This window comes from Ornithorhynchus anatinus, chromosome X5 (genome assembly GCF_004115215.2).
Source record: "Ornithorhynchus anatinus isolate Pmale09 chromosome X5, mOrnAna1.pri.v4, whole genome shotgun sequence".
Classification (NCBI taxonomy): Eukaryota; Metazoa; Chordata; class Mammalia; order Monotremata; family Ornithorhynchidae; genus Ornithorhynchus; species Ornithorhynchus anatinus.
This window is the reverse complement of record NC_041753.1, coordinates 61,901,114-61,920,794: the sequence shown is the minus strand read 5'-3', so window position 1 is coordinate 61,920,794 and position 19,681 is coordinate 61,901,114. Positions and strand designations below refer to the sequence as shown.

The 19,681-nt window shown below is 46.1% G+C and overlaps 1 protein-coding gene across 1 annotated transcript in view; it reads right to left on the bottom strand.

The window, feature by feature from the left end:
• The window catches only part of PCSK5 (proprotein convertase subtilisin/kexin type 5), a 409,642-nt gene that overhangs the window by 36,021 nt on the left and 353,940 nt on the right, over positions 1 to 19,681 (bottom strand). The window contains 7 exon segments of the mRNA XM_039910756.1: positions 923 to 1,029; positions 2,217 to 2,417; positions 3,062 to 3,198; positions 7,343 to 7,385; positions 8,770 to 8,789; positions 12,806 to 12,822; positions 13,261 to 13,271. Of these exon segments, the coding sequence (XP_039766690.1) occupies positions 923 to 1,029; positions 2,217 to 2,417; positions 3,062 to 3,198; positions 7,343 to 7,385; positions 8,770 to 8,789; positions 12,806 to 12,822; positions 13,261 to 13,271 (536 nt within the window).

Genomic DNA, 19,681 nt, shown 5'->3' with positions numbered 1-19,681 from the left:
TAATAACAGTACTTAAGGGGAAGCTTTCACGCCATCTTGCTTGTGAAGGAAACAAACCCTCCTAGCATTTCTGAAATTGGCCACCCAATACGGAGTGGAACATGAAAGCATAAACTGACATTGCCGAGATGTTTTGTGATTTTTTTTTAAAGGAAACCCACCTTTAATAACAGGGTTAAATTAATCTAGTGAGGCATATGCATGGCTAGAGACATGAGCTGGTTATTTCTGCTGTGGAGCAGTGTTAGAGGAGCTGGATGACTTCTTTCCGTGACTTGCTTTCTTCATTTTCCACTCCTGAACATTCCTAGAAGCATGTCTCTTTGTGCCACATCAACATCTGTGCCCTCCACTCCAAATGATATACATTTTCTTTTGTCACCGGATCCATTTCCAGTGACACTGAGCATGCAGGAATAACACAAATTGGCTTCCTGTAATCTCAAAGGGGGCAACAGTCCATCTGTCATTTTTCTCTGTTATTGTGCTACAGCTTCATCTCTGTTTTCAAGGAGAAAACAGTGGAAAGATGGACGCAATTGCCATAATGCTTCCAGAACTTTTATGGAAGCTGACTTTAATGTATTTTCCATTCTGTATCACAGTGTCCGTAGTGGGCTGTAGAAGCTCAGCTATGGTCTTACCTTGTTCAATAAGTTAATAAACACTTTCAACTTTTTTTTTTGTAACGGTCTGCCTGTCTTGTTTCAGAGCTTGTTGGAATGGAAAAGACCTGCCAGGTCACTGACTCTACCTCCTTTCCAGGTTATGAGGAACAACACCAGCTGCTTCAGATGATCCTTATTAAAGCCTGTAACCAAAATGGCCAAGCTTCTTGTTCATGCTTCCCTTCCAAAACCTAGGTTTTGTTGGGAGAAAATGGAGAGGGTTGGGCGTGGTACTTCAGCAACCAGGAACAAACGAGACCTGATTTCAGCTTGCAAAATGCGTAGTCCAGTTGAAAAGATGTGTAATCATTTGGTGAATCAAGCCCTCTCTGTCTCTTGGCTCTTAGCACCATTTCATCATCTGGTACGCCAGATAAAATACAGATGTTCTGAGCTAGAAATACGGCCCCGGACCATTTTTTTCCCCTTGGCTTACAGTTCCTTTAAAATGCCTGAATGTCAGACAAATTCATTTTCAGGCCCAGCTACAATTCACTAAAGATATCACAGTTTGGAATTGAACAATGGGCTCCCTACTTTTCCCACCCAGAGAGGACCTGGGTTAGAGAACATGGTTCTCTGCACCCTGGGTTCTGCACAGCCTTTGGTCCGACAAGATGGCCAAGAATGACCATTCGTCCATCCACATGGGTAGGGATAGCAGGAGTGGAGGGTAAACACAAAAACCTTTCCCTTCTGAATCCAAGTCAAAATCTGAATTGTGACCCAGATTTATCACTCTCTCAGGCCACTGACTTTCCCTGAGCTGCTGCTGTTCTTGCACCCAAATGATCCTTTGAACGGATCATGGCCTAGAAATCAAACTGAGCCCATTTCTCTCTTTCACAAGCTTCTCGGGGCAGAATGAGAATCAGCTTTTTCCCAGCAGGAGTAGTCATTGTTTTTGATCATCTGAGCCACTGGGATCACTGCAAGTTTGTAGTTATCCTGTCTGCGGCCAGGTTCTCAGATACAGGCTAGCAGGGAGGTAGGATCCATTAACGGCAAGTTAAATCAAAATGTCCAACCCTTCCTTGTCTCTCCCTCATCGGAGCCAGCATTTTCCTGTGCCCCCTGTGGTGGAAGGCTGATTTTTCAGAGGGAACTTTTATGCACTGTTTCAAAATTCAAATTACAGGAGTGGAGGGGATAGCTGCCACAGTAGCCTAAGAGCAGAGCTCAGTCAGAGCCTGTTTGGAAACAGGAGACTTTGCTCGTTGTGGGCAGAGAATATGTCTGCTATATTTTTGTGTTCTACTCTCCCAAGAGTGTAGTACAGTGCCTTGTACAAAGTAAACACTCAATAAATATGATTGATTGACTGATGGATTAAATCCACATATTCACCTGTTTATGTCAGAGCCCATCTGGGGCTTCCTTCCAGCCTTTCACTACTTGCTCAGCGGTTGCTGTAACTTTATTCAGACTTGAGGACAGGAAGAGCTTCAAAGTCAGGATGGGGGGAAGGGTAGGGGTGGTTAAGCCTCTTCAACTCACATCTTGAAAGAGACTCGGAAGGCAAAATGAATCAAAGGCAAAGCCACGTACCGTACAAGATCGTGTTTCCCTTTGGGACCTTGGATGGAGTCAAACACTTCCCGTCCACGAGCTGCATAACCCCCTTGCAACTGCTGCATTCATCATTCCGGCGTCCCTTGCAGGTTTTGCAGGTGTGGTGGCAGGGTTCACACTCTTGGTTTTCAAGGTCGTTAAAGGAACCCGGGGCACATTCGCTGACACAGCTGTCCCCTAGGTTCACAGAGCAAAGCCACGAAGGACTCAGGTCATGGTTTCGAGAATGGCTCCCAGCAGCATCCAGCCACTGAACCATCCCACCGAAGCTGCAGAAATGTTTTTGAAAGCCGCGTTTAGTCTTCGGGCAAGTGACAAGCTCAGGTGAAACAAAAGTCTCCTGTATAGGGGCTATTTTTGAAGAACATGCTGGACCATTAGTGGTCCACTGGGAACAGCTCCACTGGGATTTAGTCAAGTAACTTCCATCAAAGCCAATGGAGCTTGGCAGATGTGAGGCATGGAATGTCACCGAAAACTGACATTGCCTTTGAGAAATCCAAATGAGAAGATTTCTGGAATCCAAATAATCCCGGGGCTTGCTTCCCAAAAACCCCTCCCTCCCTCTCATCCACTATTCCTACCTTGTCAAAGCCATTTAGTTACACCAAATGAAATGCATCCATTGTGCTGGGCATTGAAATCAGCAAAAAGTGCTGGCAGAAATATATGTGCATTTAAAAAACAAATCAAAACTATTCCTTGGGGGAAAGGGCATCAAACAGTTTAGGGTTTTGTAAAATAAGTGCTTCCAAGTGCCCTGAACCCAGGTATTACAGTTTGTATCTGAGAAGTGTGACCTAATTTCATGTTCTTCTTACCGAAAAGATAAAAGCCAATTTCGCATTCATAGCACTCATTTTTGTTGCAGTTGCGGCAATTCTGACCACATGCTTGACAACTGAAGTCTTCATTGTAGGTCTTCTCAGGGCAGGTTTTATAGCAATGGTTTTCAAATCTGGTGGAAGAGCATCCTCCATAAATGAGTCTTGAAACCCATCTGAGACAAACATTTCACTTTTTTCTCAACACATGCATAATTTCCAAAAGGACTACTCTGTACATTGCAAGTCAAGCCACTTCCACTCTCCACATTCTGCACACTGAACTCGATTCACACCTTTGCCTTTCTCTCCAACCCTTTCTGCAACTCATTAAAATTCTCTCCGAGGGCAGAAATCAATTTTGATTGATCACAGATAGCCCATTGAAGGCAAAATGATAAACATCTTTAACAGCAGTCTCAGACAATAATAATAATAATAGTAATAACATGTGCTAAGTGCTTACAATGTGCCAAAATCTATACTGAGCATTGGGGTAGATAGAAGATAATCAGGTCAGACACAGTCTCTGTCCCAAGTGGGGCACATAGTCTAAGTAGGAGGGAGAATGGGCATTGAATCCCAATTTTACAGCTTAGGGAACTGAGACTCTGAAAAGTTAAGAGACTTGCTCAAGGTGATAGCAGGTAAGGTCAAGGCAGAAGGAGTTGGGATTAGAACCCAGGTCCTCTGACTCCCAGGCCCATGCTCTTTCCATTAGGCCATGCTGCTTCCCAAATGTTAGTAAGACCATTACAAATGGTCAGTGGTGTAATGGGACTGGAGCACAAGTCATGAGACCATCACTTCCCCAAATCTCAAGTTACACTAGGTTGCATCAGTCAAGTATGGGATTTGCTCATCATGGACACTGTCATGGGTACTGGTAGGCTGGGGAAGTGGGGTGTGGTGCTTTGGTGGAGAGTGACAGAAGGAGAAAGGAGAGAAATAAAGGAGAACAAGAGAGAGACAAAAAGGATTAATTAAAGCCAGGCACCACCAGCTAGAGACAGGAAAAGAGCACAGGGATAGGAGACCTTTAGATCCCCTTCTCCTTCTGCCAAGTTCAAGGCCAGAATGGATCTGAAAAAAATTCAACAGGAAGTTTTTAGGTTCCCCTCATGAAAGTCTGATAATGAGTAGAGGAGGGGGAAGGAGGGGAGTATGGAGGGAGGAAGAGGGGTGTTTGAGGAGTTAAAGCTCCTTCACTTCCAGCTGCTGCTCACATGCAGCTCCAGCTCCGTGGGTGCTGACAGCTCTGGTCTTCATCTCATTTTCCTTGGCTGCCAGCGTGGCCCAGATTGATCCATGTGGATCCATCCATCCACCCACCAGCCCCCAGGATTTTCCCGGTAGCTCGGAGGTGAAACAATCAATTGATGGTATTTATCAATCGCTTAATCAAGCAAGGCAAGCAAGGCATTAAGCGCTCAGCAGCGTATAATACATGATAGAGTTGGAAGACATGATCCTAGCCCACAGGGTTTAGGGCAGTTTAGGTTTTGTGTCATCTAGAACTAGGACATTTAAGAGGCAGAAGTGGTAGGAAGTGTTTTTGGGATCCTTTAGCAGGAAGAGGGCTCTATAAATGCCAGTGATTATCATGCTGAACAATGAGCTTTTGTTCACCAGTTGGGCAGCTGTTACACCTTATAATTATCGAATGAATCCATTTTTTTCTAATGGAAAAGCAATTTCAATCAGAAACCAAAGGACGCATAGATGAGATGGGGAATTCAATGAAGAGCACAAAGACCTACTGTAAGGAAATGGAATCAGAAGTAATTACCATGAAAGCAGTAGACCGTTACCCAAGTTGCATACCACAAACAACAACCATTATAACAAACAGAAGTACCAATGAACTGGAGAACAGATGAACTGATTCTCTGAGCCAGCTGTAATGCCATAAAGGTACTTGATCTACTCTCAACTCTCCATTATTCAGGGGGCGATCACGCATTTTGTGGATTATCCAGGTCCTTCGCTTCCCTCCCCATTCCCTACTCATTAGTAAGTTCACCAGAGGGAAAAACTGGGACCTCAAAAGAGGAGAAATACAGCCACTTCATTTTTGTTGCTGGTTAACAAATCTCATAAAAATTGGTAGAGAAGTTTGGTAGGGAGCAGTAAGCTAAAATGAGAATTTTGGATTACCTGTGGAGTTCATTCATGTATTTGATGACTTGTCCCAAGTACCGTGCATAAGAGATGATTTATTGTATACTAAGATTGATTGACTGATTAAGAGACCATACTGTAAGGACACCAAAGGGGAAACACAAACAAGGCCTGCAGGGGGCAAGACCTAAAAGGTAGGAATGGAAGAGAGAAAGATAAACAGAGACAGAGATAGAGACCAAAAATGAGACCAAAGGAGAAGGGGATAACTGAGAGGAGAAGAGAGGACAAAAGGGCAGGATGTAGACTGTAAAGTCCTTGTGGGCGAGGATCATGTCTACCAACTCTATTGTAATGTACTTTCTCAAGCACTCAGTACAGTGCTCTGCACACAGTAAGCATTCACTAAATGTGATTGGTTGATAGGAAACAGAAAGAGGTGGCACGGAGTGGAAACGGGCTACAGACACATTCGCACAAGCACATACACAGGGACACATATGCCCACATATAACACACCCAGATAGTTCTCACACACCTGCCGTTTCCTTGGTTGTCAGGCCAGCATCACTTGGGCCTAAAGCCAAATCCACTGCCCCCTTTGCAAGGAAGTAGGGGGGGAAGACTGCACTGATCAATCATTCATATTTATTGAGCGCTTACCGTGTGCAGAGCACTGTACTGTGGGCTTGGGAGAGTACAATATAACGGAGTTGGTAGACACATTCCCTGCCTGTAGGGACTGTAAGCTTACAGTCTAGAGGGGGATAGAGTGTTTTCCCCTCTGCTGCTGTTGCCAGTACTGCTGCTCTGGGCTGCTGGGGGCTGGTTGCTGCAGGGGGCCAAGGCTACTTATTGCAAGCACATCTGTAGCCACCTCCCCAGAGGAAAGTGGGACAACAATGGGACCTCCAGGCCAACAGTTCATCTGGCAGGACAGCAGTCAAAGTGTGTGAGTGTCCCACCTAAATGAAGGTCTCTGGCCACTTTAATTATAGCTACTTAGCTATAATAATACTACTAATACTACTACTAACAATATTATTACTAATATACTAATACTAACTATTAATATAATACTACTAATAATTGTATTTGTTAAGCGCTAACTATGTGCCAAGCACTGTTCTGAGTGGTGGGATAGATACAGTGTAATCAAGTTGTCCCACAAAGGGCTCACACTTTTAATCCTCATTTTACAGATGAGGCCCAGAGAAGTTATGTGACTTGCCCAAGGTCACACAACAGACAAGTGGTGGTGGCAGGATTAGAATCCACGTCCTCTGACTCCCAGGCCCATGCTCTTTCCACTAAGCCACGCTGCTTCTCTAAGCACTTACTATGTACCCAGCACTGTACTAAGAGCTGGGGTGGATAAAAGCAAATTGGGTTGATCACAGTCCCTGTGCCACATGGGGCTCACAGTCCTAATCCCCATTTTACAGATGAAGTAACTGAAGCCCAGAGAAGTGAAGTGACTCGCTCAAGGTCCCACAGCAGACAAGAGGCAGAGTTGGGATTAGAACCCACGTCCTCCTGACTTCCAGGTTCATGCTCTATCCATTAGGCCTCGCTGCTTCAAGGCATGGCTTTTTTCAAGTAAACGTTTCACAGGGAATGAGGCAAGGAGTCAAAAGAGAAGACGGTGCCAAATGCTGCCTACGTCAGGCATGACAACACTAGTGACAGGGTGGCCAGGATTTTGGGTTCTGCCTAGATCTCTTCAGCCGCACATATGCTCACCGGGAATTTCTCCAATTTCACCAAACACGAAGGACAACTCTATAGTCAAAAGAAGAATTGGACTTCAGGAAGGAAAAAGGTCTCAGTGCAGGCATTTAGAAGCAACTTGTCTAGGGGACTGGCATATTAGAGTCCGTCCATAAACGGTGAATCTTGGTAACCCATGACAAAGATTCCTAGACACCAGTGTCAAGATGGATGACTTCCAGAAAAAAGAAAGAAGAGGCCTTCTTCTGAGGCAAGGAAACAGCTGGGCTATTATTTCTAAATCCAAGAATTGCTTATTTATGGCCTGACAGCACAGAGTAGCTGCAGGCTGCTAGATCTGTTTGCTTTAATCACCAGATATGGGATTATGTCAGCAATGCATAAATTGCAGAAAAGTTAGTGACACAACGAGAGAGCTGAACTTACAAGTAGAACCCGGTATTGCATGATTTGCAGATTTCTGGATCCTCTGGAATGACAAAGAAATACAATTAGTTTGCTATCTTGAAAAAAATTAGACGAGTGATAGATTTTACTGCCTTGCTTAAAATGAAAGCCCTTCTAGAACCCTTGGTACAGGGTATCTTGAAAAGACTGCATTTTCAGTATTTAGAAGCTCAAACTACCTGGGTTATTCCTGAAAACTATAGTTAAACAAGGATTCTCATTAATCCTAGTAATCAAATTGGGGGGGAAAAAACTGACAGAGAAGATCAGAGCAAGGCTACTGGAGTTGTAAACTACTGACAAACAGAGTTGCCCTCCCCAGGCTGAAAGGATCTGTGGGTATTTACAGTTATAGCGCTTGGGCTACCCAGTATTTCACTCCACCAAACCTTTGACAAGGAATACATCTTTCTGATGGTAAGTGGAGTCCTCCCCATGTCAACATCATCAACAACACCAACTGTCTGCAGAGCACAACATTAGGTGCTTGGGAATATACACTAGAAGAAAAAGGCATGGTCCTTGTCCTTGAGGTGTTTACAGTGTGATGGGGTAGACAAGCACACATAAATGGCCAAACATACAAGGTGTGAAAGTGTAAGGTTGTACAGTCAAAGATCAAAAACAAAACAGAAAATTTAATGCACACAGAGGTACTCACATTCACGCTAAGGTGACTATTGGAATGTAGTACTGTCAGAAAATGACTCTTGGGGAAGGGAGCCTTTAAATCGGGCTTTGAAGTTGAGGATGAATGTCTTTTGGAGCATTTGAAGGGGATGGGAGTTCAATGCAGGGGTAAAGGTCTGAACAATGGGCTGGAGGCTGGAGAGTCGTAAGGGAGGTACCATTAGCAGAATAGTTTGGGAGGAGCGAAGAGCGTGAGCTGAGGTGTAGCGAGAAAAGTTCAGATTGGAGGTTTTTGAGTATGGGAGTGATGAGTTCCAAATGGCATCTTTAGACCATGATGTGTATGACTAGTTATCCACTAGAAATTATTCCTTATAAATCCCACATGCTGAAAATTAAGTGAATTTTGAGGGGTTCTTTTTCTGTTCCCAATAGAGATGAATTACAACTAGTCACTATACTTGCTATTACAACTCTTTATATACTTGAAGATTATTATTAGGACTTAAGTCTTCCCCTTCCCCAGTCTAAGCAAGGGTTATGCCTCATGCCTCATGCCTCATGCCACATGCCTCATGAACCCACTTTTCTGACCTCAGAGTCTCTTCCGATCATCCTTGGGCTCTCTTCTAGACTCTCCCTAATTTTTTCTTTTAGCTCTTAATTTTGGAAAACCCAAAATGTACACAGGGTTCTAGATCAGGTCTAGCGAGTACTGGATATGCTGGCTTCAAACCATAACGCAGCTCAGGTAAAGACTGGGAAACAACTGCAGCAGACAGAGCAGCCCAGTACACTGCAGAGCTGAATTATAGTAATAATTATAATATTCAGTGCTTACTATATGCCAAGCGCTCTACTAAGTGCTGGGGGAGATACAAGATAATCAGGTTGGAAATGGTCGCTGTCTGACATGGGGTTTACAGTCTAAGGGGGAAGGGAAAACAGGTATTTAAACCCCGTTTTCCAGATGAGGAAACTGGGGCCAGAGAAATAGAGAAGCAGTGGGGCTTAGTGGAAAGAGCACAGGCTTGGGAGTCAGAGAATGTGGGTTCTTATCCCAGCTCTGCCACTTGTCTGATGTGTGACCTTGGGCAAGTCACTTAACTTCTCTGTGCCTCAGTTCCCTCATCTGTAAAATGGGGATTAAGACTGTGAGCCCCACGTGGGACAACCTGACCTTGTATCTCCCCCAGTGCTTAGAACAGTGCTTGGCACCTAGTAAGCACTTAACAAATACCATTATCATTATTATTATTTGTCGTAGGTCCCACAGCAGGCAAGTGACAGAGTCAGGATTAGGACCCAGGTGCTCTGACTCCCAGGTGTCACTAGACCATGCTGCTCCCCAGAAGCAGAAGTTTCAAGAGGACTGTAATCTCATTGTGGGCAGGGAATGTGTCTGTTATATTGTAGTATTGTACTCTTCCAAAAGCTTAGTACAGTGCTCTGCACAAAGTAAGCATTCAATAAATACGATTGATTGGTTGACTGAGTAGGATAAGGAAACAAGGAGGCAAAAATCAAAGCAGGTCCAGACACTACAAACAACAAACAAAACAGCACATCGAAGGACCATCTTTGTGTGAGCACAATGTTGTCAGGGCTGTGGTTCCCATATTGGCCTCCTCCAGTAGAAAGTAAACTCCTCGAGGGCAGGTTCGGTATTTTTAAACTCTATTGTACTTTCACAGGTGTTTAGTACAGTGCTCTACACACAGTAGGTGCTCAATAAATACTATTGATTGATTTTTGTTGCACTCAATCTGTGTCTCATCTTCTATGTGCATAGCTTGCTCTTTCTCGCTAAGTATCTATTCCATTTTGATCCTACTTGCCCCTGTCGATTTTTCCAACTTGTCGCAAATACGTTAAATTCTGTTCCTATCCTTCAAGGGGCTGACTAACCCTACTTTCCTAACTGAGCTTTAATGAGCACGCTCTCTACTCCACAACGCAGGTGATAGATGAAAATATTAAATAGCAACAACCTCAAGCAAAGTGCATACCAATGTAATCTGGAGTTCAGGGATTTTTCCAGCCCAATTGTGAACTGTGTACAGGAAGTGGTACAAGGCCATATAACTTGAAGACCTTTGGCATTACTGAATTCACTGAATGGGAATAGTATCACAGAACAGCTTGTGAATACGTATCATCACAGTAATTTTTTAAAATGATGATATGTATTCACAAGCTGTTCAGTGATACTATTCCCGTAATTTTTTAAAATTACTGTACTACAGGATCAGAAGGATTCTTGTTTATTTTTAAAGTTGCCCATCCCATACGATCTACATACTGCTCCGATCTACACACTGCTCCAAAAGTAAATACATATACTCCTATATGGTCTCATTGTCTTCACAGGGAATAAGAGTCAAGGGGTCAAAAGAGAAGACAGAGGTTGAATTCCTGCAGAGCCTTGTGTTAAGAAAAACATGGTATAATAATCCATGTTTAACACTGCACAGTGTGCAGAATCGTTCATTCAATCATATTTGTTGAGTGCTTACTGTGTGCAGAGTACTGTACTAAGTTTCTGAGCTTGGCCTAATGGAAAGAACTTGGGACTGGGAGTCAAAAGACACAGGTTCTAATCCTAGCTCGCTCCAAGTCCTGCTGTGTGATCTTGGGTAGTCCACTTAACATTTCTGGGCCCCGGTTTCTTCCTCTGTAAAATGGGAATGAGATGCCTGTTCTCTTTACATCTTATATTGCAAGCCCCACGTGGGATAAGGACAGTGTCTAATTTAATTCTCATTTATCAATCCCAGAACTTCTCACAGTGCTTGACACATAATAAGCACTAAATAAATACTATCATTATTATGATTATTCTGAGACTGCGTTGTGCTGAATCCAGACTTTTAATAATAATAATAATAATAATAATAATAATAATTATAAGAATAATGGTATTTGTTAAGCATTCACTACGTGCCAAGTACTGTTCTAAGCACTGGGATAGATACAAGGTAATCAGGTTGTCCCACGTGGGACTCACACTCTTAATTCTCATTTTACAGATGAGGTAGCTGAGGCACAGAAAAGTTAAGCGGCTTGCCCAAGGTCACACAGTAAACAAGTGGCAGAGCTGGGATTAGAACCCACATCCTCTGACTCCCAAGTCCTTGCTCTTGCATTGTTGGAAGAATGTTCCTTAGCTCTGCCACTGCCGTCTATCTCAAACATGTAGCGAAACCACATATTCGGCAGCTCTGAGCATAAATGCAGCAGCTACCATAAGCCTTAAGGGGGGTGGGGGGAGAAGGTGGCAGGTAACCTCCAAGACACATGAAAGTGCCTCTGAGACAGGTTGAAATTTGAAATGATGGGTGGTGATTTGAGAAGGAACATGAATTTTCCGGGAACGTGATGTGTAGACCAGGGGGAAAAAAGAAGTCTAAACAAGCTAGAATTTTTGGGAGGTGTTATCCAAAGTAGACTGTTTAGAGAGAACTGGGGTTTTGATCTTGTCAGACAATTCAGCTGAGAGGGCATATTTTAAGCAAAAAAGGGGAGCAAGGTCAATCTGAATTCAGACACAGTCTCACACATTTGGAAAAAAGCCTCCAAAAACAGTGGCCAGCTTCCAGCTGTTTACATCCCTCTCAAGGAGAATGTGTAAGCAGATGCCTTGTCAAAGAACTACGGCTTCGGTTGAGACAGCTCACTTCCACTGTACTATTTCAGGGGATGAGATGGGTGCGATTTCAATTTTAAGTCAGAAGTGAAGCTCTGGTGAGAACTATTGACAGTTTTAAAGTTCAGAAGTATTCTATCTCCTCTTCACAATCTTGTTTCCCTTCCAGAGAGTATTAATTCCAGAATTCCTCAGGGAATTCTACATCCTCCTTTGCCACAAAGACAGTGACCAGTCTTATTGGCATAGTCGCTGATGGCCACTCCTGTTGGACTCAGTCGATCAATTGTATTTATTTAGTACCTCATGTGTGCAGAGCACTGTACTAAGTGCTTGGAAGAGTCCAGTAGAATTAGTAGACAAGTTCCCTGCTCTCAAGACACGTACAGTCTAGTGAAGTCGGGGGTTATTGGGCTTTGCAGAGAATACCCCTCTAGAAAATAAATATAACTGGTAACAGAGTTTTTGTATATCCTTCTTAAAAAAAGGATTTGGAACTCTGACTTTGAATTAGAGCTGGAATTGGAGAGCCCTTTGTAAGCACTAATTGAATAATGATTTTCAATATCCACATTCAACAGGCCTTTTATCTGCTGTTTCATTTTTTTCTCCTTTTTCTTTCCTGTGAGGATGGAAGGATAATTCATAGTTCAGGCCTTGAACCCAATTGCCATAGAAAAAGTCACAATTTAGCTTTAACATTAAATACATTTTTTACTAAAGCTCTTCATAAAGTACTCTCCCAAGTGCTTAGTACAGTGCTCTGCACACAGTAAGTGCTTAATAAATTACATTGATTGATGGACTGACTGATTTCGTTCCACTCTATTCTAGTCAGGAGCCCCCTTGACTGTAAGCTCGTTATGGGCAGGGAATATGCCTGCTCATTCTGTTATAGTGTTCTCTCCCAAGCACTTAGTACAGTGCTTTTTACATAGTAAGTGCTCAATAAGTACCACTGATTGATTGATTGATTGATTGAGCCTTTGCCAAAAGCCCTGGTCTGAGTAACCAAGAGTATGTCTGAATTAAGATGATCAGATGTCCTGATTTAGCTGGCACAGTCCTGGTTTTCAGGCTCTCTCTCATCACCAGCTTCAAGTTCTTCAAGTCTCAAAAAAACCCTAGCTGGGCCTGGGGAGTTTTGCGGGCCCTTGTGAGGAGACCCCTCATCCCAGGGCACCTATACTTTCCAGTGGGAACCCTGGACCAAACAGTTTGCAGATCTGGGACTGGAAGATTTTACACTCCCTTGGTTACTTGGGCCAGCACTAGGCCTGACTTGGAGCAAGGCTTAGCTCATCCCTCTCTACCTGCCTGCCAACAGGCCTTGCCTGTTGAAACAAAAAGTGCCTGGCTCTCTTAAGGGCATCCAGAAGCCTGGGGAATGCCCAGTTCCTTAAAGAGGTACTAATGATAATTTTAGTATTTACGTGCTTTCTATGTGTTTCTACAGAAACGTTCTGGGCATGTCACCGCCACCCCCCACCTCAAAAATCTCCAGTGATTGCCTATCAACTTCCATATCAAGCAAAAACTCCTCACTATTGGCTTCAAAGCTCTCCATCACCTTGCCCCCTCCTACCTCACCTCCCTTCTCGCCTTCTCCAACCCAGCCCACACACTCCTCTCCTATGGTGCTAACATTCTCACCGTGCCTTTTTTTCACCTTTCCCCCTGTCGACTCCTGTCCCGCATCCTACGTCTGGCCTAGAATGCCCTCCCTCTTCAAATCTGCCAAACTAGCATACTTCAAAACCCTACTGAAAGCTCACCTCCTCCAGAAGGCCTTCTTGGTCTAAGCCCCCCTTTCCTCTGCTCCGCCTCCCCGCCCCATCACCCCGACTCACTCCCTCTGCTTTACCCCCCTCCCCACCCCACAGCACTTGTGTGTATATATGTTCATATTTATAATTCTATTTATTTTACTAATGGTGGGTATATATCTATAATTATTATTTATTTATACTGATGCTATTGATGTATGTTTACTTGTTTTGATTTCTGTCTACCCCCTTCTAGTCTGTGAGCCTGTTGTGGGCAGGGACTGACTCTATTTGTCACTGAATTGTACTTTCCAAGCGCTTAGTACAGTGCTCTGCATACAGTAAGCGCTCAATAAATACGATTGAATGAATGAATGAAAGTAGGTTGGTCAGAGTTCTTGTCCCACCTAGGGCTCACAGTCTAAGGCAGAGGGAGAGCGGGTCTTTAATCCCTATTTTACGGATGGGGAAACAGGCGCAGAAAATTTAATTGACTTACCCAAGGTCACACAGCAGACAAGTGGTGGAGCCAGGATGAGTACCCAGACCTCCTGACTCCCCAGCCTGTGCTTTTCCCACTAGGCCACAGAACCAACAATCATCATCATCATCATCATCATAATTATGGTATTTGTTAGGCACTTACTATGTGCTAGGCATCGATACCATAACTGATTTGTATTTTGATGAATTTCAGTTATCACATCTGGTTTCACTTCTCTGGGGACCCATATATTTACTTATCTTCTCTGCATGTGTTAGAGGGATATTTCTCCTTATGGGGACAGCAGTATCAAATATCTGTACAGTTTTATTAGGGTTATCAAACAGTAGAATACCTAGACTGGTGACCAGAATTTGTTAGTCTATTATCACAGTTCTGTGATAATAGCATATATCCTGACTTTTACCGAGCGCATTCTGGGGTTTAAACTTATAATGAGCTGCCAATCCATTCACCAGATTATAATTGGTGTGCAAATAGAATATATAAAGGTTGTTACAATCCACAGCTGTCAAGATAGCTTGGTCAAGGTCTAGAGAGAGTGGCTTAGTGGCAAGAGCACAGGCTTGGAAGTCAGAGGATGTCTGCTGAATGACCTTGGGCAAGCCACTTAACTTCTCTGGGTCTGAGTTATCTCATCTGTAATATGGGGATAAAGATTGTGAGCTGTGGGACAACCTGATTACCTTGTATCTACTGCAGGGCTTAGAACAGTGCTTGGCACATAGTAAGTGCTTAACAAATACCATAATAATAATAATTATTATTAAACAATATTTCTTGCATTATAGCTCTGTGATGTTTTTTAGTAATAATAGTAATGTTGATTAGTACTAATCACCCTAGACTGTGAGCTTCTTCTGGGCAGGGAACATATCTACCAATGCTGCTATATTTACTCTCCCAATCAATGGTATTTACTGAGTGTTTCATTTATTCATTCAATCATATTTATTGAGCACTTACTACGTGCAGAGCACTGTACTAAGCACTTGGGAGAGTATACTACAACAGAGTTAGCAGACACATTCTCTGCCCATAAAGAGCTTACAGTCTAGAGAGGGAGACAGACATTAATATAAGTAATTTATAGTATATAATTTAAAGATATGTACATAAGTGCTGTGGGATTGAGAGTGGGGAGAATTATCAAATGCCCAAAAGTCACAGATCCAAGTGCACAGATGACACAGAAGGGACAGGGAGCTGGGCACAAGAGGGTCTAATCTGGGAAGTCCTCCTGAAGGAGCTGTGACCTTAATAATGCTTGGAGGTGGGGGTACTAAGTGTACCAAACACTCAGTATAGTGCTCTGCACAGTAAGTGCTCAATAAATACCACTGATTATTTGACCACCCAGTTTGAATGGCCCCAACAAGTCTCACCAAACAAGTCTTGCTTTAGCAGAAGGTTAGACAGTGATCAGGAAGTGTTTCATGGCATCCTTCTGTGTCAAAGCATTTCCAATAATATGCTTGCTCTGTCCTTACCCAGCTACCTGGGGACTCATTAATAGAACAATCTCCCCCAAACAGATTGAATTTGGCTCTTTTCCATTCCCCTAGACCCATTCTCCCATCCCTCTGCCCTCCACAGTAGTGCCCAGATGTTCTCCAGTGTCCAGATAGATGGGCAGTTCAGTGACAGACATTTGTCCAGATAATAATAGTAATAATTATGGCATTTGTTAAGCACATAATAATGTTGCCATTTGTTAAGCGCTTACTATGTGCCGAGCACTGTTCTAAGTGCTGGGGTAGACACAGCGGAATCAGGTTGTCCCCCATGGGGCTCACAGTCTTAATCCCCATTTTACAGATGAGGTAACTGAGGCACCGAGAAGTTAAGTGACTTGCCCAAAGTCACACAGCTGACAAGTGGCCGAGCCAGCATTCGAACCCATGACCTCTGACTCCAAAGCCCATGCTCTTTCCACTGAGCCACGCTGCTTCTCGTGCCATGCTATGTGCCATGCACTGCTCTAAGTGCTGGGGTAGATACAAGATAATCAGGTTGTCCCACATGGGACTCACAGTCTTAATCCTCATTTTACCGATGAGGCACAGAGAAGTCAAGTGACTTACCCAAGGTCGCACAGCAGATAAGTGGCGAAGGCAGGATTAGAACCCACATCCTCTGACTCCCAAGCCTCTGCTCTTGCCACTAGGCCATGTTGCTTCCTGATCCACTGTCTCCTCCCCCCCTCCTCTCTCCCGCCCTAGAACCCCACTTTACCAGCACTACCCCTCTTCCCCCTCCCCCTACTCTTCCCCCCACCTAACCCCCTCTTCACCCCCTCCCCCCTTCTCTCTTCCCCACCCACGCCCCATCCCAGTCCTCTTGTCCCACCGCCACCCCTCATCCCCCTCTCCTCGTCCAGGGCCCCGCCACCTCCTTCCCATCCAAACCCTCCCCTCCCCCCGCCCCTCCCCCCCTCCTCCCCTTGCACCCACAGCTACTTTCAAGTGTGGCCTCTGGAACCCCCGCTCTGTTACAGGCAAGCTACCTTTCATCCATGACCTTTTCCTCTCCCGCTCTCTCCTCCTCCTCGCCCTTTCGGAAACGTGGCTCTCTCCCGAAGACACGGTCTCCGCCGCCGCTCTCTCCGGCGGAGGCCTCTCCTTCTCCCACTCCCCCAGACTCACCGGTAAGGGAGGAGGCGTCGGCTTCCTCCTCTCGCCCCGATGCCGCTTCCGCACTATCCCTCCTCCCCCCTCCCTCTCCTTCCCCTCCTTCGAAGCCCATATCATTCGCCTCTACCACCCACTCCAGTTACTTGTCGCCGTCATCTACCGCCCTCCCGGTCCCACCTCCGACTTCTTCAACCACCTTGACCCCTTTCTCACCTTCCTTCTCTCCTTCTCTCTGCCCACTCTGATCCTTGGAGACTTCAACATCCATACGGATGTACCCGACGACTCCTCTGCCGCCCGCCTGCTATCCCTCCTCGACTCTGCCGACCTCCTCCTCCACCATACCGCGCCCACTCACCGACTCGGTCACACCCTCGATCTTGTCATCTCCTACCGCTGCACTATCTCCTCACTCACCAACTCTGAAATCCCTCTCTCTGACCATAACCTTCTCACCTGCCTCATCTCTCACACTCCCTCCCCCTGCAAATCTTCGCTACTGCCCCACAGAGACCTCCGCTCTCTCGATCCCATCCGTCTTTCCAATAGCATCTCGCCTCACCTTGCCGCCCTGTCCTCTCTTCCCACTCTCGACGATCAGGTCTCCGCTCTCAACTCCACCCTCACTACTCATCTCGACTCTCTCGCCCCCCTTTCCCTCCGCCGCTCTCGCGCCACTAACCCACAGCCCTGGATCACCTCCTCCGTCCGCCTCCTACGCTCCTATGCTCGAGCTGCTGAGCGCTGCTGGCGAAAGTCCAAGCACCAAGCCGACCTCACACACTTCAAATTTATCCTTTCCTGCCTTAACTCTGCCCTCTCCTCCGCCAGGCAAAGCTTCTTCTCCTCCCTCATCGACACCCATGCCCGTCACCCCCGCCGATTGTTCCGGACCTTTAACTCTCTCCTTAGGCCCCCTGTTCCTCCCCCTCCCCCATCTCTCACCCCTAATGATCTGGCCACCTATTTCCTCACGAAAATCAACACGATCAGGTCTGAGCTCCCCAAAGTCACCCCTCCGCCTCTCCCCTCCCCCCCAACAACCCCCTCCCCTACTTTCCCATCCTTCCCTGCAGTATCCTCAGAGGAGATCTCCTCCCTCCTCGCAAGTGCCACCCCCTCCACCTGCGCCTCGGACCCCATTCCCTCTCACCTTCTTAAAACCATCGCCCCTGCCCTCCTCCCTTCCTTAACTTCTATTTTTAACCACTCAATCTCCAAGGGCTCCTTCCCCTCTGCCTTCAAACACGCCCACGTCTCCCCCATCCTAAAAAAACCCGCTCTTGACCCCACTTCCCCCTCCAGTTATCGTCCTATCTCCCTACTACCCTTCCTTTCCAAAATCTTAGAACGAGTCGTCTACAATCGATGCCTAGAATTCCTTAACTCCCATTCTCTCCTAGACCCCCTCCAATCTGGCTTCCGTCCCCTCCACTCTACCGAGACTGCTCTCTCTAAGGTCACCCATGACCTCCTTCTTGCCAAATCCAATGGCTCCTACTCCATTCTGATCCTCCTTGACCTCTCTGCTGCCTTTGACACTGTCGACCATCCCCTCCTCCTCCATACCTTATCTCACCTTGGTTTCATGGACTCCGTCCTCTCCTGGTTCTCCTCTTACCTCTCTGGCCGGTCATTCTCGGTCTCCTACGCTGGAGCCTCCTCCCCCTCCCATCCTTTAACTGTTGGAGTTCCTCAAGGGTCAGTTCTTGGCCCTCTTCTGTTCTCCATTTACACTCACTCCCTCGGTGAACTCATTCGCTCTCACGGCTTTGACTACCATCTCTACGCAGATGACACGCAGATCTACATCTCCGCCCCTGTCCTCTCCCCCTCCCTTCAGGCTCGCATCTCCTCCTGCCTCCGGGACGTCTCCACCTGGATGTCTGCCCGCCACCTAAAACTCAACATGAGCAAGACTGAGCTCCTCATCTTCCCTCCCAAGCCCGGTCCGCTCCCAGACTTCTCCATCACCGTGGATGGCACGACCATCCTTCCCGTCCCGCAGGCCCGCAATCTCGGTGTCATCCTTGACTCGTCCCTCTCGTTCACCCCACACATCCTATCCGTTACCAAGACCTGCCGGTTTCACCTCTACAATATCGCCAAGATCCGCCCTTTCCTCTCCACCCAAACGGCTACCTTACTATTACGGGCTCTCGTTATATCCCGGCTAGACTACTGTGTCAGCCTTCTCTCTGACCTCCCTTCCTCCTCTCTCGCCCCGCTCCGGTCTATTCTTCACTCCGCTGCCCGGCTCATCTTCCTGCAGAAACGATCTGGGCATGTCACTCCCCTTCTTAAACGACTCCAGTGGTTGCCTATCGACCTCCGCTCCAAACAAAAACTCCTCACTCTAGGCTTCAAGGCTCTCCATCACCTTGCCCCTTCCTACCTCTCCTCCCTTCTCTCTTTCTACCGCCCACCCCGCACGCTCCGCTCCTCTGCCGCCCACCTCCTCGCCGTCCCTCGGTCTCGCCTATCCCGCCGTCGACCCCTGGGTCACGTCCTCCCGCGGTCCTGGAACGCCCTCCCTCCTCACCTCCGCCAAACTGATTCTCTTTCCCTCTTCAAAACCTTACTTAAAAATCACCTCCTCCAAGAGGCCTTCCCAGACTGAGCTCCTCCTCCCCCTCTACTCCCTCTGCCATCCCCCCTTTACCTCTCCGCAGCTAAAGCCTCATTTTCCCCTTTTCCCTCTGCTCCTCCACCTCTCCCTTCCCATCCCCACAGCACTGTACCCGTCCGCTCAACTGTATATATTTTTGTTACCCTATTTATTTTGTTAATGAATTGTACATCGCCTTGATTCTATTTAGTTGCCATTGTTTTTACGAGATGTTCTTCCCCTTGACGCTGTTTACTGCCATTGTTCTTGTCTGTCCGTCTCCCCCGATTAGACTGTAAGCCCGTCAAACGGCAGGGACTGTCTCTATCTGTTGCCGACTTGTTCATCCCAAGCGCTTAGTACAGTGCTCTGCACATAGTAAGCGCTCAATAAATACTATTGAATGAATGAATGAATCCACTGGAAAGTTCTCTAACACATCTCAATCTACTGAATAGCCCACCTGTCTGGACACTGGGGAATGTCTGGGCACAACCAAAGGGGGCAGTGGGACGGGAGAGTGGGTCAAA